This window comes from Artemia franciscana, chromosome 13, assembly GCF_032884065.1.
Source record: "Artemia franciscana chromosome 13, ASM3288406v1, whole genome shotgun sequence".
Lineage (NCBI taxonomy): Eukaryota > Metazoa > Arthropoda > Branchiopoda > Anostraca > Artemiidae > Artemia > Artemia franciscana.
In genome coordinates, this window is record NC_088875.1 from 48,368,258 (window position 1) to 48,387,546 (window position 19,289).

The window sequence follows — 19,289 nt, forward strand, 5'->3', positions numbered from 1 at the left end:
GAATGTCTAAAATCGAAAGAATTTTTGTACAAGAAGGAAAACTGTTTGCTGTGAAAATGTATAAATTACTTAGCCATTATAAAATCAAAGCAATGTATAATTGCAGGAAGGCTGGGTTTTGAATATTGACCATTAGAAATCTGAAAATCTTGGTATAATACCACTTTTGGATCTTTTGATATCTTGGAAAGTTGTTAATCTAGGACAGATAATTAAGCTTCTGAAAGTGATTTTAGAGCATAGAATATCCTTGTCAAATTATTCTAAATTCCAGTCACTACTCCTCCTGTAGTATATTCTAAGGACTAGGAACTTGCATTTCCTAATACGATATATGCGTAATGCGTATATAAATACGATAATGCGTAATAGACTAAAGTCATTGATCTCTTTGCCAGGAATTCTCGCGGCTTAAACTTTGTTTTATTTTGTGTTTGAAATCTTGTATTCTTTCTTAGAGAATTTTTTTTTACCACCTTTTAGCCTAAATTCTATTCTTCTACCTCTCCCCATAACTACTATTCTGGTGTCCGTTTTCTTTCTAACTAACATTCTGCATGTACTCATGTTACAAACATGCGAAATGTTGGATTAATTTGCAAGCTGAAAGGCAAACATTCCAATTCACCAATCAACTTTATGCCCAGATATGATAGTTTCTACCGTTGTAACTATGTCCCAACTCCCCTCCTGGTTCTCTTTACAGCGGTTAAGTGAACTTTACAAAACAGCGGTTAAGTGAAGTAAATACAAAAGAAAAAGGGCAAAAGAAAAACAAGAAATAAAGTTAATTACATACAGAAAAAAGACGGATAAGGCGATAAAAAAAACCTAGCCTATAAGGCACTTCAATAGCTGGTTCTCGGATAGTTCTACACTATATACAAAAATTGGCTAATTTTGTCAGTTTTTTTTCCTATTTATCGTCAACGACCATTAAAAAAACAAACAAAAAAACGAAGTTTATTATATAGCCTAGAGCTTACTCAGGAATTAGAGTAGGAGGGGGGAGGGATCAGACTGAGAAGCAATAGTGACAGTAGCAATTATTAGGATATAGCTCTAAGGATTGTTTCACAGTTGAAATGGAATGTTTACTTTTTAGCTATAATTAATCCGACATTCAACAAATTACCCGTTATTTCAGCTTTATTTTGCACGATGAATTTTTTTTTTACGTTTTTTAGTCTTAAATATTTGCTTAGCATTTTTCCAATTTATTTGTCAGTTTCTCATTTAGCTATCTTTAAGTTTTTAAGGTAAGAGTAAGAACTATATTTAGTTCAATAAGAAAATAAAGAATAAAAAAAACATATGGTGTAAAACTTGCCCTTATTTTGCCTTATGTATAGAAATCGGGTGAATTTGTCATGAGAAAATACATGCTTTTAGGAGAGTCATAAAGATTAGTCCAACAAAACAAATTTGTCTGCATTAGTAAAATATTTCAAATAAATATGCTCATGCTCAATCGTAGCCAAATCGGCAGAAAAAAGATAATGGAACTATCCCAGAAATCAATACTGCATACCCTTTCCAAATAATTGAATAAATCCATTAAAAGTACGAAGGAATCCAAGCATCTACTCGATCAGTCAATGTGGAATTTAGCAGCAAAATTCAAGCCTAAATAGCAGCACTTTCTTCAGTCTATTATCAAACTTGCACACTAATTTGGAAAAATTGACTGCTCCCTATTGGAAGAAAAAAGTTGAATATGAGGATTTTTGATCCTCTTTAAAATGTTTACAGCCTTTAAAGTTAAAACTTGACAGCTAAAAATATCCCAAAATCAGGCTGTGAACTCTGTCAGTCATAAAAATATAAGGTACTTTTCTAAGCCTCATTCCTGTCGCTCGGGATCAGATAGGACATTGAAGCTGATTGGAGAATGATGATTATGCTATCTCTAACTTTCCTTGCTCGGGACTGCCAGCTACAAGTCAGAATATTGTTCGAAGAGAATTCACTACCAAATATACCTTGGCTGAAAAGCATCGAAAAGGCAAGATATTAGCACAGATCATCTCCAAAGAAAACATGCAGTGCTGGTATAAACCCAATTGATATTTTATGCCACCATGACAAAGAATGGGAGCCATCTTGCCTATTCGCTGGATATTTTCAAAAATATCTCAGCACCAGGTGAAGTGGCCAATCAGTCCATTGCGTGATTAACATTAAAATTCATCGCTTTTTCTGTTTGGGTACCAATGACCAGAATCTCCTTAGCAGTTGTCTGACATAGACGTCAAAGATGTGTTTACACCCGTTACATGCACGAAAAGAATCTTTCGTTGAATGCAGTTGACTCAGGAAGCGATAAAATTAGGTCAAATGCGTTAAGAATTGAGCTGAATGCTTCCGGATTCTTCGAAAAAAGTGACCAAAAAGGTGATATAGTCTGTGGTCCAAGCCGTTTAAGGTATGTCTTCGCAAAGCTTAATTGTGACAGCAAAGTTAGCTCGTCACTTTTCTGAGACTGGTACTCTTTCTGAATACTCCATCTGAGACGATGGCCTTAAGTGACTGCAATAGAGAGTCGTTTAGATCAAGACGACGGTTCAGTTCGGAGACCAGTTTGTCAATAACAAAGTAGAGAATGTCCATTTTAAAGTCAATATATGGGTCATAAGTACTGTCGTACCTGGCATACTTCCTTTTCCAGGAGCCAACACTGGAATCGACGTAAAAGGTGGCTAAATTTTTGTTCAAAGAAACAGAGCGTCTTGGTGAACTTTAATGTCCAGTCTCTGACCCTTCTTCTTAACAGCTGATACAATCGTTCCCCAGTTGTTATCTGACCTCAGTAGCTGCACCTATTCCTTGAGAGAATTCAACGGGGCTTTTAATTCCAAATATATGAAAGAATCAGACTTTAGTTGTTTTGAGATAAATTAGACCAAGTATCAGAGTCATCATCTCAAGATTTAGCAAAAACTTTGTGTCTAAAGCAGCGAACAACCCGTGTGCTTATCTTCTGTCGTCTGCTGTTCCTTAGCTTGATACGACCTGCAAAGTCTCCATGATGGCTCTCAGTCTAAATGCAATTTTCTATAGAGACGTATACCAATAAGACCACCTTGTTTCGACGCGCCGCTCTAGTTCTAACAGTTTTTCACCACACTTTTACTAAACCTTGACAAACAGTTCTGCTTCTTTTCAGGAATGCATAGAGGTTCTGACAAGTTGAGAAAAAGTCCCTGACGTTAGGACAGTCAGTAATGAACTGATCTAATACCAGGTTCAAGCAATGGGTACGACAATGATTTTACTTTGCTTGTGGTGCAAATTACTTCAGCGAAGCTTGAACTCCATTATAGGCTCCACTCATGCCACTGGCTCTGTCATAACACCGGGCTACACGGTTCTTCCATGCTAGATTTAGCCTCTTGATTAGAGCCTGAATGGCGGAGGCAAGGCTGATTGCATTAAGCTTTTCCAAGTGAACACAAAAGAATGGCTCTTCACAAACGTCCCCGTTAAGATCAACAAATCTCACAGCAAGGCTCAGCTTTCACCAGCTAAGAGTGACCAATATTTCAAAGTTGATTTTTTTTTGTCGTCCCTAAGACAATCTTCTTAGGGCGATTACTTTGATGATTTCATTTTGATGCTCTGGACTAGTGTAGGCCCCATATTGCTTTCTCATTAAATCATTCCCATATGAAACGAGTTCTGGGATTTCAAGAAAGCTTCCACAGTTTCCTGAATCTTCTTCTTCATCATGCTCTCTGAATGCTAATCCCTGACAGGTAAGAACGTCTACCACCTTAACCAATATTGCGACATATGCACAATTTTCTCAATCGGTTCTTTTCGATCCTTGTCACCAACTGGTGCTATGGAAGTCCTAGTCCCTGCTGAAATTGATTTATACTCAATCCAATTGAGTAATTAACTTTATAGAAGTCTGATTCTTCGTGTTTTGATAACTTTTTATAAAGTTTCTTCCCTGGTTTCAACTAAACCTCCTGCAACTGTGGCAGTGTAGCCACACATGTGTAGGACTACTGGAAATAAAACAATGCCTACAGCAAAAGCAAAAGACAGCGTTTTTCAGCATAGAGTACTCGACCAGTTTTCTTGAGTATGCCTTACCGGAGAAATGTTGACCGTCAGTAACGGGGCAGTTTGGCAGTTTAGGCTGAAAAGAGGAATCAGTTTTGCCCAGAGAAAGGTACACTTCTGAAGTTGAACTTGGTACCTAAGACATAGTACCCTTTTCATTATTACAGTTGACACGCTGAGAGTTGGGTAGTCCTAAAAAATTGAGCAATTTATCAAATAAATATAAGCATGTTTTGCTGTGTTGCGGAGCTACACTGCTGCTTTTGTAATTATTTTTTTTTCTCGTGATCAGCAATCTATAGATCAGAAAAATTAAAAGATCATAAAATATATATGATCTTGGAAAGTCTTGAAAAACGGAGAAAGAAGTTCCCGGGGAGTTGCGAGAAATTTCCAGTATTTTTCATAGAAAATAAAAATCTTCTTTTCCTCGCATAATAAAAAGTATTTAATTGTGACAAGATGAAACTGTCCTAGCTCCGGAAGTAAGCTTCTTAGGGATCAAGTAGTGTCAGATTCATGTAAAAGATTAAATTACCTCTTTGAGAACTTGAGATTAAAATTCTTTTCTCCTCTAGATTTCCAGGAGATAACTGCAAAAATTGCCACATCCATTTTTTTCCCTTGGATTTTGGATCTTAAAACCTCATGTATTTTTACCAAGTAACACTATGAAAAGTAAACAGGAAGACCTGAACTGTGTTACATACAAAAATGCTTCCTTGAATTATAAATAATTTATAAATTTGGTATTTTAATTTTCGTATCAGTTTTAGTTAATTAATTATTAGTTAATTTGTTTATTAAGTTAGTTAATTTTAATAGATCGTTAAATTTCGTATCAGTTTTTTTCGACCTTCTAGAGGTAATTTTTGTCTTATAAAGCAAGATTTTTGTTTTAAACTCAGAGGTATCGACATTGTAAGATCTGGACCTTACATTAGTTTACCAGGGATAAAATCCCTCCCGATAAAAACTAAGCAAGACGACATAAGCTTTGCTATATGTCAACTTGCTTTGCTAAGCGAGAAATAATAATAACTGACTTACCTATCTCGCATCAGTTTTCACTGACTTACTAGAACTAACCTTTTTTTAGACGTACAGATTTTTTTTTTCAGTGCCTATAGACCATTGTACATCGTCTAAGAATGGGAGTTTACATTAGTTTCTCGAAATAAAAATGGTTCAGAGATTTTCTATTTCGGTGTTTTGATATTGTAAATTTGCTGCATTTTGTCAAAGTAGAGAAACCCAGCTTCGAACACTAACCTTTTAAAATCAAACAAGGTCAAAACTTAAAGAACAATATAGTCTCTCTTCGATAAACCAAGCAAAATTCCAAATCTCTTAGAAATATCTGGTAAGCAACAGCAGCTATCCTGATTTTGCAATATCAGATTGTTATTTTTCTTTCAATTTTTTTTCTTTAATTTTTATTTAATTTCAATTTAATTTGTTAGTTTTTATTCGAGTAATGCAGCGGGAAATAAACAGAAGGACATCAACTCTTTTTCATGCAAAAATGGAGTGTTCACTCTAAATAATTTTTAAATAAATGATTTTTTTTAATTTCTAAAAATTTTTAATTTTTATCAAGGGATGAAATGGTTTATGCCAATTGCAAGATTAAATCTGGCTGTCTACTCGGGTTCAGGCATATCTAAACATGCAATGGGACATATAAGTTTGTACCCCGTCAGACTAAGTCGCATGTTTTGCTCCACAACTATGACCAGGGGTTACACCTTCTGTAACATCTTACAATTCTTTGGCACCGGAGGTTTTTTTTCGGTTTTTCGTATCAGCGTTAAAAAAACAATTCATAGCGTTTCTTTACTTTTAGATTCCCGCTAGAAAGGGAATTCCGTGTCCGGTTTTCTTTTATACTTGTTTAAATGGCACATCTTGTACGCGTCTTGCGGCATTGATGACATGTCCCCTACTCATTTTAGACAATTTAGAAACGCGGTCTTTAAGGGATTTGGCGTCCACCGCCTCCATGATGACCAACTAAACCTACATCGTAATAGATTATGTACAATTACACTCTTTCGTTGGTTCTTTTATTTGTATTTAAATAAAATAAAAACAAGTTTTTTAAAACTAAAACTAAGGAGCGACATTAAAACTAAAAACGAACAGAAATTACTCCGTATATGCAAAGGGCCTTTCCTCCTCAACGCCCCGCTCTTTACGCTTAAGTTTGACTCTTTCCCTTAACTCTACTTTTTAAAATAGTAAAAAACTTTAGCGTAAAGAGCGGGGCGTTGAGGAGGAAAAGCCCTTTTCATATACGGAGTAATTTCTGTTCGTTTTAAGTTTTAATGTCGCTCCTTACTTTTAGTTAAAAACAAAATTGTTTTTTTTGTTAAATTTCTGGATTTAATGTATATTTTGATCTTGGCTCTCCGCACATAAATAATTAAAACGAAATTTGCATATTAATTTTTTTTTGGTTAAATGGCTTTCTCATAGTTTTAATCGGAAGATTTTGAGAAAAAAAAGGAGCGAGGGAGTAGGCCTGGTTGCCCTCTAGTTTTTTGATTGCATAAAAAGGCAAGTCAAACTTTTGATTTCTTATGAACGTTTTCATTAGTAAAAAATATACATAACTTAGAAATAAACTTACGTAACGAAATTCCATATTTGTATTTTTTTTATTGCGTATATGAGGGGGTTTACCCCTTCGTCGATACTTCGCTCATTAAAAAAAGCTTAAATTTTATCCCAATTCCTTAAGAATGACCCCTGAATCACAAAGACCCTAGAATAAATAGTTGAAATTACTAAAAATACTTTAGCGTAAAGAGCATGGTATTTACGAGGAGGTAAACTCCTCAAATGTGTAATAATTTCCGTTCGTTTTAAGTTTTAATGATACTCCTCACTTTCAGTTGAAAAAAACATTTCATATTTATTTTTTCACTGTTTTTTTTAAATAATGCTAGAAAATCCTGCGCTCCCTTCATTGAAATTCTCTTCCCCCATGAAAATTCTTCCATGGAAAGATCCTTCCACCTAACCCCCTCCAACAACTTCTCCCCCCTCCAAACTAAAAAATCCCCCTGAAAACGTCTGTACACTTCCCAATAGCCATTACTACATGTAAACACAGGTCAAAGTTTGTAACTTGCAGCCCCTCCCACGGGGACTGAGGGGGAGTAAGTCATCCCCAAAGACATGACTCAGAATTTTGATCTGATGACTTTGGGGAAAAACGAGCGCTGGGAGGGGGCCTAGATGCCCACCAGTTTTTTCGGTCACTTAAAAAGGGCACTAGAACTTTTGATTTCCGTTAGAATGAGCCCTCTCGCGACATTCTAGGACCATTGAGTCGATACGATCACCAATGGGAAAAAACCCAAAAAACAAAAAAACAAGTTATCACGCATCCGTGATCTGTCTTCTGGCAAAAAATATGAAATTCCACATTTTTGTAGATAGGAGCTTGAAACTTCTATAATAAGGTTCTCTGATACGCTGAATCTGATGGTGTGATTTTCGTTAAGATTAATAAGGTTTCGTTAAGATTTCGGGTAAGACTAATCCTGATGACTTTGGATAGCTAAGACTAAACTTGATGCAACTTATATATTTAAAATCAGCATTAAAATGCGATTCTTTTGATGTAACTATTGGTATCAAAATTCCATTTTTTAGAGTTTCGGTTACTATCGAGCCGGGTCGCTCCTTACTACAGTTCGTTGCCACGAATTGTTTGATTAATTACCCTTTGGTTTTTCAATTTTACATTTGAGGTGAATTTTACAGATGGAAATTATCTGGGAAAATTTTTCAGATCTTTCTAGAAAGGAAGTTTTTTTTTAGCGGGGGGAATTCTAAAGGAGAGATTTTTGAGGGGGATTTCTGACGGAAAATTTTGCAGAGGAATTTTCTTGAAAGAGGAATCCTCTGCCAAGAATTCTCCAGGTGGGAGCTCTCTGGGGGATTCTTATGGGTGAAGAAGCTGGACCCTGAGTTAAACAACTTTATTGTTTTTGAGTAGACGAAAATTTTGAGAAATACATGCATAAATACAACATCAAATAGTATAGGCTACTGGAGTTAAGACCCAAAATACCTTTTATGAGATCTCCCCCTTACCAGGAGAAGGCCCTCCCCCTTCCCAACGGAAATTGTTAATGATCTTTTTGACCAAGAAACAGCTCCGTTGCTTTTGAGTTCTTAAGAACTCAAAATTGAACAAAATTTTGAGCCAAAATTCTTAAGAAATACTTGCAAAAACACAGCATTAATTGGCATACTGGAATGAGCTTTTAAAGTGGCAAGATCAGGGCACTACAAGAAAATTATCAGTTCTTCTTAGGAATAGCTTTATTTTTGTTGATTTTCTATGCTTAACTCTTAAATGCTTAATTCATAGAAATGAATTTCTATGCTTAACTCTTAACTTAAGAATTGTAATACGTTTGGAATCGAATGTCCTTGAGAAATCTCAAACCAACGTTAACTTTGACAAATCAAAGTTAATCATGGTAGTATCTTAATAAGAAAATTTTCGCCCAAAAGATTATTGCCTAAGCTTTTTAAAGGTAGCCAAATTTTCAAAATTTTTTTATTAGTGTAGCATTAAGCATCATACTAAAACTGAGACCTTAAATAGTTAATCTATTGGCGGCTGGTATGACAGGATCTTCATCTAGTTTTACAGTTATTACTGTAGTTAGCATTAGTTTTGCAAAGTTCTATATTGTTTGATTACGCATGAGTTTATGAATTATTGTAATCGTTAGTGTTATTCCAGACCCCCCCCCCAAAAAAAAAATAATTCAGATTTTCGATTAATTCTATATTAGCATGCGCTGTTTTACATTTTACTTACACTGAACTGTTGGTTTCACCAGGGTAAAACATGTCCCAGTCTGTCATGTGTCTCATGTCACGCATCTCGGTCAGTATATATAAGATAATAGAAGTGGAATGCAAAGCAGTTTGGTTTCACTATAATTTTACAGATGTTATTGTATTTTCAATACTTTGCGAAAAAATTAACTTGTATAAACAACACTTGGTAAAAACAGTTAGTGTTATCCATCATTCCACGAATCCCCCCTCCCTAGAAAGCCTAGCTATTACTATACTCGATCGATCCTACTTTATAGATGTCATCTTGCACCTAAATTTTTGTTTTGATGTTAAATGTAATTTAAATATTGGTTTAATCTCATTTCGAATTGAAAATTAATATAACTAATAAAATATGATTGAAATTATCTATCTTACCATTAAAAACTGTCGAAAATCTCTAATAAAGAATAATTTGATTTAAAAAACCTTTATTGCTTGTAGTTTCTTATTTCCTTAACATATTTGTCAATTTAAGGATTAAGCTTATTATTAAAGAGATCTCTTTCTTCATTGCTCTGTTGCAATTTTATGCAAAGTAAGAAAAATTAAATATTGAGAGAAAGAAAACGAGATTAGGAAATACAATCCTCTATGAGCATAGTTGTAAACAGGGAGGGACAAGGAAGGGATTCTTTCTGAAATATGGATCGGAAGGAACCTCTCAGAGAAAAAATTTAGAAAATGAGATAAAAATACCTGTGCTTTTGTTTACATTTCCACCCTCTCAAGCTTGTCACCCAAAGTCACGATTCAAAAAATATAGGCACTAAGTGTAGGCTATAGCAGATGAAAACAAAAGATATAAAATCCAGAACTTTATTGAAAATATCCGTAATAGCATTAAAACTAACCATCTGATCCCATATAAACAACACAAAATGAAAAAATAAAATTACGGGTAATTAATTTCCGGCAACATACACCAAAAATTAAAATTACCTTCAATAATTAGCACCATTCCAGTTTGGCTTTGGTGCCAATAAGGTTGGTAACTTTCATGCTCCAATTCTTGTTAAGATTTTTAAAAGTCCGAATTAAAAATCAGACTAATATCAAAATGAATTTTCATTAAAGCAAGCTCACGCAACGCGCAAAATTAAAATTGTTAAAGAATAAAAACCCAATAGTTTTTTGTTTTAAAACGCATCTATTTTAGGCCCAAGACTAGAAAAGCCCATCATTGATAAAAATAGATGGCAATTTTCATCGAGCTGGCTATCGATGTCAGCTTTGCTTTCCACTGATATTTACAATAAGTAGTAAGGAATAGCAAACAAGTTATGCATTATAATTTGTACATAAAAGTACGTCCTATTACGAGATATATAAAATGAACTTCAAAAATAACCAAAATTTTTTAAGCGTAACGTTATGACCGTACCTGGTGTACTGTGCACTTGTCACTATGTAGGTCATAATGTAGCAACATTAAAAAGACTAACGTTGAATTTTATACGTTATGAGCGCATTATACATTAATAAGAAGAATTTAATAAGAACTTTAAAAATAACCAAAATTTTTTAAACGTAACGTTATGACCGTACCTGGTGTACTGTGCACTTGTCACTATGTAGGTTACAATGTAGTAACATTAAAATGACTAATGTTGAATTTTATACGTTATGAGCGCATTATACATTAATAATAAGAATTTAATAAGAAATTTAAAAATAACCAAAATTTTTTAAGCGTGACATTATGACCGTACCTGGTGTACTGTGCACTTATCACTATGTATGTCATATGTAGCAAAATTGAAAATACTAACGTTGAATTTTATACGTTATGAGCGCATTATACATTAATAATAAGAATTTAATAAGAACTTTAAAAATAACCAAAATTTTTTAAGCGTGACATTATGACCGTACCTGGTGTACTGTGCACTTATCACTATGTATGTCATATGTAGCAAAATTGAAAATACTAACGTTGAATTTTATAAGTTATGAGCGCATTCTATATTAATAATAAGAATTTAATAAGAACTTTAAAAATAACCAAAATTTTTTAGACGTAACGTTATGACTGTACCTGGTGTACTGTGCACTTGTCACTATGTAGGTCACAATGTAGTAATATTAAAAAGACTAATGTTGAATTTTATACGTTCTGAGCGCATTATACATTGCGCACCATCATTTAGGACAAGTAAAATAGAACAAGAGGGGAATATAATTATTTTTTTTGCACTTTGGTTGATTGGCATATTCTAGATTAAATCTTGAATCAAATCAGAAAAATACTTTAAAAGTTTGTCCACCCGATCCTGTTATAACTTTCAGATTTGTTTTGACGATGGTTAGAGATGCTATGGTTGTTTATTAATATCGAAGGAGTAGTAAGCTACTTATCTTGTAACATGGCAATCTATGAGCAGAAAACAAAATAGTAATTGCGAATTTCGTGAGGGTTTTAGCATAAAAGTTACTAACATGATTGGCAATCAAATCAAATTGGAATATCACCAATTTGAGAAAGCTGAGTCTTTTTTCTCGACTATTCTAGCTTTGCATAGCTTCAATTAGTGACGTAAAACAGCCTACATATAGCCTACCTCGAAGATTATAAATAACTGAAAATTAATTTACAATATGAATAAACACCCTTTCTAGATAGATGGCATTAGCTTTTATTTGCTTAATGTAACTGTAATGAAAAACAGGTTAAAGGTAAAATTTTAGTGACAATCTATGGTTTGAATTTTTGGACTCTTCTAACTATGAAGCTTGGAATTTTCTGAGAATCGTCCTAGAACTGGAAAAATACCTTTAAACTGAAAAATACACAAAATATTTCAATGGAAGAGGTAAGTTTAAAAAATTGATAAGGTATAAAACACAGTACATTTTTTCGATAGATGACACCACTTTTCATTTGTTTATTATCAGAATAAGAAGAAACAGGCTCTCAAACTTACACTTTACCTTATCTTTCTTTAAAGCAACTTTTTATAAGCAGAAAACAAGTTGAAGATGCTGAAATACATAACGTAAAATTTTCTGTTTGAATGTTTGACTCTCAAGTAAAATGTTTTTCTTAATATTTTCACCTATATATGCATCTAAACTATTCAAGCTAGCAACTTGAATTTTTTTAGAAAAGCCTGTGACCAGAAGAATGCATCTAAATCAAAAAATGCGTTAAGTGTTTCAATTGAAGAGAAAATTTCGAGAAATTTGATAAGATATAAAAATACTGCACATTTTTTTTCTCGATAAATGGTGCTATTTTTCATGTGTTTAACGTCGCATTAATTATACAGCTTTCTAGAGTAAAGTTTAACCTTATTTTTCTGGTGGATTTATTTTATATAAACTAAATTGATAATGCTGATAAAAATAACAGAACATCTAACGTTTAAATTTTGAACTCAAATTTCAGCGTTTTTCAAATTTTTTCCTTCCACTGAAGATGAAGCTAAACTATTCAACATGGAAACTTAAAATTTCCAGATAACAAGTCCTGGAATCGGAAAAGAAATTTTAATGCAAAAAACTCAATGGAAAAGAAATTGAAAATTTAGGAAAGTCTTTTCTCAATAAAAGACATTATTGACATTATAATAAGTGACATTATTTACTCATTTACTTATGTTCCACTGTAGCATATTATTATGTTGAAACAACATATTGTTAAGCTGTAATAATCTCATATTCTTATATTGGTGTGTTTTAACAATTTTACTGCTTTTGTGTTTGAATGTGACACGACGATTTTACTATCATTGAATAGCTGAGATTAGATTTTAGTCATTTTCTGAATTAAAATTTCATTTACCTCTGCACTATTTCTTCGATTGAATATTTTTTTTGACAATTTGTCTACTATTTGCGGAAGTACCAATAGATACTCTTCCATTTTATTTTAGTTGTTATGTATTATTTTTACTTGAAACTTTTCTACAATAAGTTGCCGATTTTTTTTTTCTCATTGCGATGTAGCAATTTTATAATTGACGGTACTGGAATACTTTAACGGTGAACTTGACGATTAACGATTTCCTTTTTATTGAGATACGGCACACTGTATTATATGTGGGACATATATGGGGAGAGCCTGTGCCCCAAATTATCGTACGGTTCCAAGACTACCTCCAAATATTGCCAAAAAATCTTCCTATTATTCGTAGGTGATTCAAGAGCACACTTTTAGCTCCTAAAAATATAAAATAAAAATATCATTTTACTTAAAAACCTGTAACAATCACGTCCAGATAGTGAGATGGTACAAGCCTTTCTTAGTTAGCTAGATATAATCTTCGGTGCTTTTTTTTAAATCAACAATGAAACACTCAAAAATAACAACAAAAAACATTTCAAAATATTCTCCTGGCCTGAGTCGTTCCAAAAACTAGTCGTGGGTATAGCGCTTTTTAACTTTGGTCACCGTATTAACCTTTTTGAAAAATTAAGTATACCTACAATTTTTCATGGCTTAAACTGATCAAAGATTAGATAAAAATAATGAAAGTATAAAGATAAAACTCGCATAATAGGAAATAAAGATAAGAAACTAAAATATATATATATATATATATATATATATATATATATATATATATATATATATATATATATATATATATATATATATGTATGTACGTCCCGGTGAAAGACCAATTTTAAGTCGCGTAAAGGAAGAAAAATACTTTTAGCTAAGATACCCTTGTTTGTTTTTCTTTCTATCGTTTTTCTGCTACTTACTTCTTTATTTTATTTTTTTTGTTTTTCGGTAAAAAACATATTCTGGATATAGATCTGAAACATATAGTATTCATTTATATACTAGCCTTCTTTTGTCTCTAGTAAAATCAAGCGATTCCCGAATTCTAGCTTTGCGCCAGGTTTTTTTGGAATCAAGATGCCGAGCAGAACACATCAGCAAGGCAAACCTTCACTGGGCATATCATTTAATTTACATTTTATTTTGCATTTTTATACAACAAATTTCGCAGGGAAATTGCAAAAATAGAAATAAAATTCTTCGGGTTATATTGGAGGATTCGTTATACCAAACGGATGGAGATATTGAAGAACTTGACCAAAGTTAAAGAGCTACCCACGTTTACTTAATAATTACTATTACCATAAATACAAGTACAAAGGAATTTTTTCTAGGGCTAATGGATTGCCTGCAACGTTCAGGGGGGGGGAGAGTTCGAAATAAAATAGAAAAAAACTGATGGAATATACAACAAATATAGGACAGCACGGAACAAGGTATATTACGATGAGATTTTAGAGGTGGCACAGACCATAAGAACCCCTCCCCTTCCCCTTGCCATGCATACAGCCCCTCCCTTGCATACATGTCTGTTGCTTTACTAACTTGCTTATGTTTCCTAACGTACTAACGTACGTACTCACCGTACTTACGTTGCTTTACTATAGAAGAAATACGCAATATAGGATTTCCTATTTTTCGTTAACTTCTGGTATGTTTTAACCATAAAAAACTATATAGATGGTTAGAATATACATAAAACAAGAATTATCCAGAGACGCCATTGCTTAATACGATAAGGAATGGACAGTGACCCAATTTATAAAAGATCCTATTAATGAAAAGGACCGTAGTCAAAAGTTTGCAGTTCGTAGCAGACTCGATCACGGGAAGCAGGATTATCAGTCCCCCTGTGCATCTGAACAGTATAAGAGAACTTTCTAGTCATTTGGTTCTGTATCAGGATTCTGCACATACGAATTTCTTACTTAGAAAGGAAGGAAATGTTCTTCGATTCTTAAGCCAAAATCTAACCTAAAGTTTCAAATAATATCTCCAATGTCATTCCAGGTCATAGATAAGTCCAAATAAGGTCTTGATAGAGCAAAACAAATGTTCTTCTAGATATTGCCACAAAAATACTCCATAATTATATCACAGATAACTTGCTTCATTTCCATATTTAGGCTTCCAATCACCTTAGAAATGGAATTATTAATATAATTAAAACAGGTAATAATGAACTCGGGTGAAAGGCTCTGGAGTTCGATCTGTAGCACTGACCTGAAATAGAAGATATAATATTAAAAAATAAATTTATTTTTAATAAGAAATATTTAAAAAAATAAAATTTTTATTTTTAAAAATAAGAGGTTATAATATTAAAATAAATTTATTTTTAATAAGAAATATTTTAAAAAATAAAATTTTGATTTTTAAAAATAAGAAGTTATAATATTAAAATAAATTTATTTTTAATAAGAAATATTTTAAAAAATAAAATTGTGATTTTTAAAAATAAGAAGTTATAATATTAAAATAAATTTATTTTTAATAAGAAATATTTAAAAAAATAAAATTTTGATTTTTAAAAATAAGAAGTTATAATATTAAAATAAATTTATTTTTAATAAGAAATATTTAAAAATAAAATTTTGATTTTTAAAAATAAGAAGTTATAATATTAAAATAAAATTTATTTCCTAAATAAGCTAACTTAATAATATATATTTTCCCAGCAGTATCGTTAATCCTAGTCTAAAATGGTATAGTAAATTGTCTTAATTGACAAATTAAGCATTAATATTCTAAAAAATCACGTTTTTTTGCAACTAATCTACAAAAACAGGCTTGATTAAAGTCCCTTTTTAAACGGTGTAGTGACTTATCTTTATTGACGGATCAATCATTAATTGATAAAATAATAAAACTAATTAATCAAAACTATTTTTGCATTAATCTACAAAAAACTCAAATGGTGAAGTGAATCGTCTTTATTGATGAACAAATCGATAATTAAATAAATTAATTGACACAAATTATTTAGAATTAATCTATGAAAACCGGCTTGATTTAAGCTGCATCTTAAGAGGTATTGAGATTCATCTTAATTACGCCAATTAATCATCAGTTTTTTACTGTTTTAAAAGTAGAGTTGAGGGAAAGATTCAAACTTTAGCGTAAAGAGCGGGGCGTTGAGGAGAGAACAGCTACTTTCGTATACGGAGTAATTTCTGTTCGTTTTAAGTTAATTTCTGAACGTTTTTGAATTAATGCATGTTTTGATTTTGGCTCTCCGCACATGAATAATTAACCCGGAATTTGCATATTCATTTTTTTTTGGACAAAATGGCTTTCTTATAGTTTTGATCGGACGATTTTGAGAAAAAAGGATCGGCGGAGGAGGCCTAGTTACCCTCCAATTTTTTGGTTACTTAAAAAGGCAACTAGAAATCTTATTTTTTTACGTACGTTTTTATTAGTAAAAATATACGTAACTTACGTAACGAACTTCTATATTTGTATGTTATTATTACGTATATGAGGGGAGGGGGGGTTCGGCCCCTCGTCAAGACATCACTCTTTACACTAAAGCTTAAATTTTGTCCCAATTCCTTAAGAATTACCCCTGAATCACAAAGGCCGTAGAAGAAATAGTTGAAATTACTAAAAATACTTTAGCGTAAAGAGCGAGGTATTAGAAGGAGGTGAATCCCTCATATTCACAATAATTTCTGTTCGTTTTAAGTTTTAATGCTGCTCTTTATTTTAATTTGAAAAAAACTTTTTCATATTCATTTTACATTGTTTTTTTTTTAATGCTAGAAAATCCTGCGCCTCCTTCATGGAAATTCTCTTCTACCATGAAAAATTCCTCCATGGAAAGCTCCCCCACATAACCACCTTCCCTCAACCCCTACCCCCAACACAAAAAATCCCCTGAAAATGTCTGAACACTTCCTCATAACCATTACTATATGTAAACACTGGTCAAAGTTTGTAACTTGCAGCCCCTCTCACGGGGACTGTGGGGGAGAAAGTCGTCCCCAAAGACATAGTAATTAGGTTTTTCGGCTATGCTGAATAAAATGGCAGAATTTTGATTCGATGACTTTGGGAAAGCAATGAGTGTGAGAGGGGGCCTAGGTGGCCTCAAATTTTCTTGGTCATTTAAAAAGGGCACTAGATCTTTTAATTTCTGTTAGAATGAGCCCTCTTGCGACATTCTAGGACCACTGGGTCGATACGATCACCCCTGGAAAACAAAAACAACAAACAAACAAATAAACACGCATCCGTGATCTGTCTTGTGGCAAAAAATATAAAATTTCCCATTTCTGTGGATAGGAGCTTGAAACTTCTACTGTATGGTTCTCTAATACGTTGAATCTGATGGTGTGATTTTTCGTTAAGATTCTATGACTTTTAAAGGTTGTTTCCTCCTATTTTCTAAAATAAGGCAAATTTTCTCAGGCTCGTTACTTTTGATGGGTAAGACTAAACTTGATGAAAATTATATATTTAAAATCAGCGTTAAAATGCGATTCTTTTGATGTAACTATTGGTATCAAAATTCTTTGCTTAGTTAATACGACTGAGTTAGACCTTCCATTCTAATTCCAACGAAAAGGCAAGGTATTTCTCTTGCCTTAGTCCTTACAGCCCTAAAATTAAATAATCTTTTTCTCGGTTATTTTTCCGTTAATATTAATTGATTTTTACATTATTTATTTTCAGTTAATATTAATTGTTATTTATATTATTTTAATTATATTATCTGTTATTTAATATATTATCTATTAGTTTTACATTATCTATTATTATGTGTTATTTATTTCTTGTGATTCCAGAAAGCGGAATATGCAGGACAAGCTACTTTAATTCACGCATACTCAGCAGTCCTTGGGACCAAGTTTGCACATTACTAAAACTCAATGTTCATGAACCATGACCAATTAAGTATGCCAGGATTTATTTCGGGTAGGGGGGAGAAGGTATACCAATGAAAAAAAAAAATGCAAATCATATCAAAACTGTACAAAACAAGATTTTGATACTGGGGGGGGGGAGGTTGATCAAGGGGGATGTCCTGAATTTCCACCCATCTACCCACCAAGATTTAAGCGTAGTTTCCTAACTACATACCAAAAGGTCCTAAATAATACAAACTTATTATGACAGCGCAGTGGATAATGCCACGCCTAGAAAATTCTAGTGACTGAGGCTCAAACTTGCGGGTGGCCGCCACCGACCTCAATATTGACACGAAACTGACACGGCTTTACGCTGTGTTTGCTTCAAGTGGCTACGTGCTGCAGATAGATATTAGTAGCACTAGCAGTGTACTGAAAAAGGGGAAATATTTGAACTTCAATTAGGTTCGAATTGGGAGTGAAAGATGCTAGTGCCTCTAACTGTGTGTCGCTAGCAAGCAGAAATCAGGATTTCAATTAAAGGCCAAAGTTAATTTGAAGCCAGCCCAAAATTAGTGAAAGTAGACAGATTTATTTGTTTTTAAACTCTTTTGAAAATTGAATAAAAACAGGAATATGAAGTGGTTGACTCTGGCTTCCTTTTCTTCGAACATTGAGTTTCCCCTCTTCGTATAGGCCTGGAAACTCAGGAATATCAATTGTCCCTAATGAAGATCAATACTACACTGCTTACTTTTATCGTCCACTTTATATGCAAAGCGCTATCTATACAAAATTAAGCAATTAGGTAAAGAAAAACACATCGCACATCAAAGCATAAGCGCTAGGGGGCGCATGTCATAGTCAGTCTCAAGTTTTCAAGATTTATATGAATTTTCCCAAAATTTCTCATACTTTTCATACAGCTTAAGCAACGTTGTTGCAAACTGAGATACAAATTGATATAAACGGAGAATAGCAACCAGACCCCCCTCCTCCCAAGCTGTAAAAATTAGAAGTACCAACCATGATAGATAGATAGATAGATAGATTTATTCACACGAAAAGCCCAATTGGGCCATGGTGACATGCACAAAACAAATGAAAGGAATACAGCAACAAACATAGACTGAAAAGACATTAAACTAATTATTTAAGAAAACATCACGATACCTCATACCCACCCGGACGAACTTTCCAATATTATTTATAGTTAAGTAACACCTACTTCTCACCTACCTCCCTACCAAATATTTCCAAGTGCAAATCCCTCAACTCCCTACAATCCCATAAAAATGTTGCCAAGACTCATCCATCTCTCCACACATGGGCAACTGTAAGGACCATCCCTCAATCTATTTCTCCCTAAATATTTCCTACGTTCTCCAAGAGGCATAAAATTTTCCCCTTACATACATTATCCATTTCAAATTATCCGGAGCCAATCCCATTTTTAGGTAAATTTCTTCGCCCCAGTTCTCCTTGACTTCCGCATAAATCCCAAGGGACGGCGAGGTGGCCTTCTCAGCTTGCCAAACCTGAACTTCCTGAGAATCTAGCCTAGTAGCAACTAGCCTAGATACAGTCCCTATCATCTCTCCTATCCCCTTTCCCTCATTCCAGCAATTACCTAGCCCTGCACGGTCTAATATATTCTTCACCTGATTTGGCCACGAATCCTTCCTCCTATCTTGAAGCATCATTAA

General features: G+C 33.3%; 1 protein-coding gene across 5 annotated transcripts in view; it reads right to left on the bottom strand.

The window, feature by feature from the left end:
- Positions 1-9,745: 9,745 nt before the first annotated feature.
- LOC136035032 (uncharacterized) overlaps positions 9,746-19,289 on the bottom strand; it is a 321,337-nt gene continuing 311,793 nt past the window's right edge. For all 5 annotated transcript variants that reach the window (XM_065716624.1, XM_065716625.1, XM_065716628.1 and 2 more), the window contains one exon: positions 9,746-14,953. In XM_065716624.1, coding sequence (XP_065572696.1) covers positions 14,865-14,953 — 89 coding nt within the window. In that variant the 3' untranslated portion in view covers positions 9,746-14,864. The remainder of the gene's footprint in view (positions 14,954-19,289) is intronic.